Below are 5316 nucleotides of genomic sequence, written 5' to 3' on the forward strand. Positions count from 1 at the left end.
TTTTTTTTTTTTTTTGGTTACTGTGGATTGAACCACCAGAATGTCATGCATGCCAGGTACTCAGTCTACCACTGAACCACATCCCTAGCTCTCTTTATTTTTGAGATAGGGTCTCACAACGTTGCCCAGGCTGGCCTTGAACTTGGGATCCTCCTGCCTCAGCCTTCTGTTGCTGGGATTATAGGGCTGCGCCACCCTGCTGGGCATGTCCAATTTCCTATTTAAATCACTACAATCAGAAGAGTAAAACTGAAAACATAACAATTTTCTAGTTAGGCCTTTTTTGGTGATAAATATAGCCCCCAACCATTCTGAAACCTGCTTCTCCTTGTCCATCTCAGGATATGGTCATGTTGTGCTTCTATTCCCTCAAGACAAATTCTCAGAACCGGTCTTGACTTCTGTCTTTTCCTCACACCCCTCAATCAGTACATCATCAGACCCTTCTGGTTTCCCCCTTAAGATATGAACAAACTTCAACCATTTCTCAAAACACCCACAGCTACCAACTTCCCACACAGTCTACCATCATCTTCTGCCTGAACTTAACAGAAGTCATCAGTCATCTGCTTATTCTCCATGTTTCTGCCCTGGCTTTGCTTTAGGCTAGTCTCCAACAACAGAATGATTATGTGGGTGTCTAAGTCAGATCATGTCGCTGCTCTGTTCAAAACCCTAGAGTGGCTCCCAACTCCTGCATGATGCCGAACAAGGCTACAGTGGCCCCATCATATGCCTGACCTCACCTCCTAACTCCTTGCTCTCACTCACTGCCTTGTGACATTCTGGGATTATGGTTGTTCTTTGAACATTTCATGATCCTCTTGCCAGAAGAGCTTTTCGGGAATTTCTCATCTGCCTATAACTGCCTTTTCTCAGATATCTTCATTGCTTCCTCTTGCACCTCCTTCAAGTCTTTGTTCCAGTGTGATCTTCTCATTTGGGAGCTTCCCCAACCACTGTATTTAAAATTCCAACACTCTCGATCGATCCACCTCTAAAACTCCCCATGACACTTTTTCTTTCTTTTCTCCATAGTGATTACCACCATCAAAACAAATCAGATGTATTGTAATTATTTTCTTTATTGCCTGTGTCCCTGTGTCTCCAACAAAATGCAAACTCCATGAGCACTTCAACTATTGTCTGTTTTATTCCCTTTGGCATCCCCAGTGTCTAAAGCAATACGTGGGTGAATAATGAATGAATGAAGGCATACAAGCCATGCAAGAAATCCTGAGAAGAAAGTGGAGACTTAACTTTACAGAAAGAAAAGTTCTTCTTTCTTAGCTAACTCCTCGAAACACTCTCCCTCTGTCTGGTACCTACCTTACAGAGAGAGGGTAAGTAACAGACTGAGTGATAAAGGGAACTATAGTCAAGAAACACCATCAGCCCTCCCCAAATTGTGTTCTGAGGAAGACAAGACATTTGGAATGCTGAAAAAAATTAACCTATAACAATCCAAAAGTCTGATAACATGTTGGTGAGGATGTGAAGAAATTGGAACTCTCATACACTGCTGGTAAGAGTATTGCAGCCACTTTAGACAACAGTTTGGCAGCTCCTCAAACAAATAAACACAGTTACCATGGCCTAGCAGTTCTACTTCCAGATACACACCCAAAAGAAATGGAAACACGTCCACACAGAAATTTGTACATGAATATTTATAGCAGCATTATTCATAATAAGTGGGAACAACTCAAATATCTATCTTGGACTAATAGATAAACAAAATATGATCTATTATACAATGGAATATCATTTGGCCCTAAAAAGGAATCAAGTACTGACACAGGCTACAACACGAACAAACCTTGGAAGCCTTATGCTAAAGTAAAGAAGCCAGTCACAAAAAGACCACAGGTTACATGATTCTACTCATCAAAGTCCAAACAGGAAAATCTAGAGAGACAGAAAAGCAGATTAGTGGTTGCTTAGGGCTGGGCAGGGTTGATGGGAGGCTAGCAGGCTGATCACTAAAGGTATGAATTTCTTTCTGAGGTGATGAAAATGTTCTAAAAGTTGCACCAATCCATAATGAGCAGAAATCAGAGAATTGTAGGTGGTAAGTGGATGAATTGTATGGTAAGGGGATTACATCCAAAAAAAAAAAAAGTTACAAATTAATACATTAAATGTGATTATGAGAGCCTCATTAACATTGAAATGTTGACTTCCTTTTCCTTGATCCTGGTCATCTCAGTATCTCTCTGCTCCTCACAGACTGATGGTGCCCCTGGTTCTCCACCAGGCCTCCCTGCACACACACGCACGCATACATACACACACACACACACACACACCCTCTCAACGGCTTGATTCCCTTGCTATCAAAGGTCAGACATTCTTCCTCCTGTGTTGTTCTTGTATTTTAAGTGTACCCCCACCTACAAACACCCCACACTGTAATGCAGAACTCCAAGGCCATCATCTGCAAAAGCCTAAAGTCTTTTGTCAAAAGCCTTAGACTACGTCTCAGAACTTCTCCATTATTTCATCTAGCCAAATGTCACAGTATGTGCCAACAACCTATAAGCACTGAAGCTCGTTGCCATAACCATAATATTAAATTCTATACATTAATTTCCATGTCAGTTGTATCACCCAACCATACAAATATGTTAGGAACAATGAAAAACAACTACGTATAAAACAGAATATCACAAAACATCACAATGAGAAGGGAACTTGGGTTCAAATCCAATTCTCCCACTTTAGCATTGAAGAAACAGATTCAAAAATGTACATTGACTTTTCTAGTATCACTCAGTAAAACAGACAATCCCTATCTATATTCAAGGCCTTCCTGTTATTCCAATAAGAGAATCAAAACTGAACAGCTACACACACACACACACACCCCTACAAAGAAAAAAATCATGCAAATATCCAATTTACTCATGTGAATACTAACTTAATGGTGAATAGTGTTTTAACTTTGTCTTCAAAAATATTTGAAATAGTGTTAGATAAGAAACTCTTGATCACTCCCCTCTACTTTGAATCACAGTGGAACCAGAATCCATCATTTTGTTGAATTATCTATACAATCAATTTCATGAAGCCAATTTAAATAAATGATTTTCTCATATAACTTAGTTCAAAAAGTTCTAGTTTATTAGTCATCAGTTATTAGCATGCCAAGTCTCCAACTTGGAACTATGATTGCTAAACTATAGATCAACTATAGTGATGTGCAAACTTTCCCATTTGATGACAACAGGAGAACAGCCCACAGCAATAGAATGTGTTATAAGAATTTTGCATAGCACTTTGAGAGCTCATGATAGTCCACTTTCCATTTATGACTTGAAGCAAATTTTGGATTTTGTTTCCTACAACATAATTTTGTAAGAGTTTTTCTTTTTTTTTTTTTTTTTGGAGAAAAGCAAATGATGATGTTATTTAGAGAAAACAGTTATTAGCTTCAGATTCATCCCTGTTGAAGAAATGTATTTAGGTTATTCCAAAATAACAAAAGCCTAGAACTACATCATAATTGGTATCTTGACTTTTTATAAATGTAAGAATCATAATGGTAAAAACAGGAAATGACTATCAAATTCTTTATTCAAATATAAAAATCTTTAATATAGAAATTACTAAGATATGTGTATATCCCAGGAGAGTAGATGTTACTGTTTTCATCATTTAAAGAACATGAAAATCCAAGAAAATTCTTTTGCTCTCTAAATATCTGCCAGTGCTTTTTAAATAATTGAAATCTACCACATTCAATACCTAAAAATAATCTGAACTCATAAATGTTTGCCATATGCACAAAGAAAGAATTTAAGATTGTCAACATCATGCTCTCACTGTGAAGAGGCTGTATCAAAGTCTTTCAGTGAAGTGACTTTCAAAAGCAGGAAAAATGTGGGAGAACAGTGGGGGAGGACATTTAAGAAATTGGCTGTTCTGTTTCTTTAAATGGGCAGTTAATGAAACTCAGGTGGACACTAGAAAGCAAGCCCCAGGACTCCCCCTGTAATGTTACCCTCAGCAATGACAATGAGGGCTCCTATAAGCCTCACAGAGAGGTGCTACTTTAAAAAGTAAACAGGATCATATTGCAGTGGAGCAGCTGAAACTCATAGCTTTAGGGCACAAAATAAAGTTATTTTGCTTCAACTACCTTTAAAGAGCACAGACATACCAAATTACATTTCAACTGCATGAGACATGGACATAATGTTTACACACATCCATGAATCTAACTAAATGACTTGGTGCAAAGATGAATAGGTGGAGTTAGAAAATGAATGGCTTCTCTTTTATTCTCATGTCTCCAGTTCCTCTAGAAGTTCTGACTTACAGGCTTCCTCATGTGGCACACATCAGGGTTTTTTCCCTCCCTTATGTGAGAGTTATTCAACCTGAATGTGCGCTCTTCACATTTAGTGAGCACTGCTGCTCAGTATCCACGGCCAAGGCTTCCTTGACAATTACACATTCTGTAGCTTTAAAGTACAAACTCTGATTTGGATGTTGCAGCAGACTCTTGGTACTGGTTTTCCCAAGTCCACATTTCCAGGTTCAAGCTCCTTAAACAGGTCATCTACTCCATGGCTGAGACCTAAGGAGGTATTAGAGCGCAAACCCACCAGCATGCAATTCTTTGTTACAAGTGTACTCAGACATATTAAAAAAAAAAATGTTGAAACTTTCTAACAATAAAACAATTTCATAGCAGAAAATAAAATCATGAGACATACAAATATAAAAAATAAATATGTCCCTTACCTGGATCATGGAAAGGCACCAAAGCAAAGTTGAAGAGAGGTCTCTTAGGTCTTTTCAAAGACGTCTCCAAAATTTTGGAAGCCCCTTCAATGACCTGAACTAAATCATCATACATGGAACCAGTCACATCAAATACAAAAGCCAAGGTGGAAGCCCCCTCGGGAATTTCCTCCTCCCTGACCTCCGACTGGGGGCTGGCATCCTGAGCCAGGGAAGAATAAAGAAGAGCAAGCAGGAAAACTGTGTGGACAACTTCCCGGGAAATCATTTTTTTTTTTTTCTTTCCTGAGTGCCTAAGCCCTGTGCTTAGTCCTCCTCAACAACAGCAAAGGTTTTCCTCCCAGAGAAACTCAGACTCTTGCGATCGCTCAAGGAGCAAAAAAAGTTTGGAGCCGAGAATCAGAAGGGGGCAGGCACCAAACCCGACTCCCTCCGCCGGGATGCAGCAGCTTTTGTCCCGACGCGGTGTCCTCCTAGGCTGCTATCTGCCGGCGGAGCCCGGGCGGCGTGCGATACGGTGCGGGCAGTGCACGGGGTCCATGCCCCGGGGCAGCTCTGAGCCTGCGG

At 39.8% G+C, this 5316-nt stretch overlaps 1 protein-coding gene across 3 annotated transcripts in view; it reads right to left on the reverse strand.

Annotated features, from left to right (window-relative positions):
- The window catches only part of Hmcn1 (hemicentin 1), a 381331-nt gene extending 376015 nt beyond the window's left edge, over positions 1-5316 (reverse strand). For 2 of the 3 annotated variants that reach the window (XM_048809832.1, XM_048809831.1), the window contains exon 1: positions 4750-5303. In XM_048809832.1, the coding sequence (XP_048665789.1) occupies positions 4750-5017 (268 nt within the window). In that variant the 5' untranslated portion in view covers positions 5018-5303. Of the gene's footprint in view, positions 1-4749 lie in introns of all 3 variants that reach the window. The other variant, XM_048809830.1, reaches the window with a different exon arrangement.

This window comes from Marmota marmota, unplaced genomic scaffold, assembly GCF_001458135.2.
Source record: "Marmota marmota marmota unplaced genomic scaffold, marMar, whole genome shotgun sequence".
Classification (NCBI taxonomy): Eukaryota; Metazoa; Chordata; class Mammalia; order Rodentia; family Sciuridae; genus Marmota; species Marmota marmota.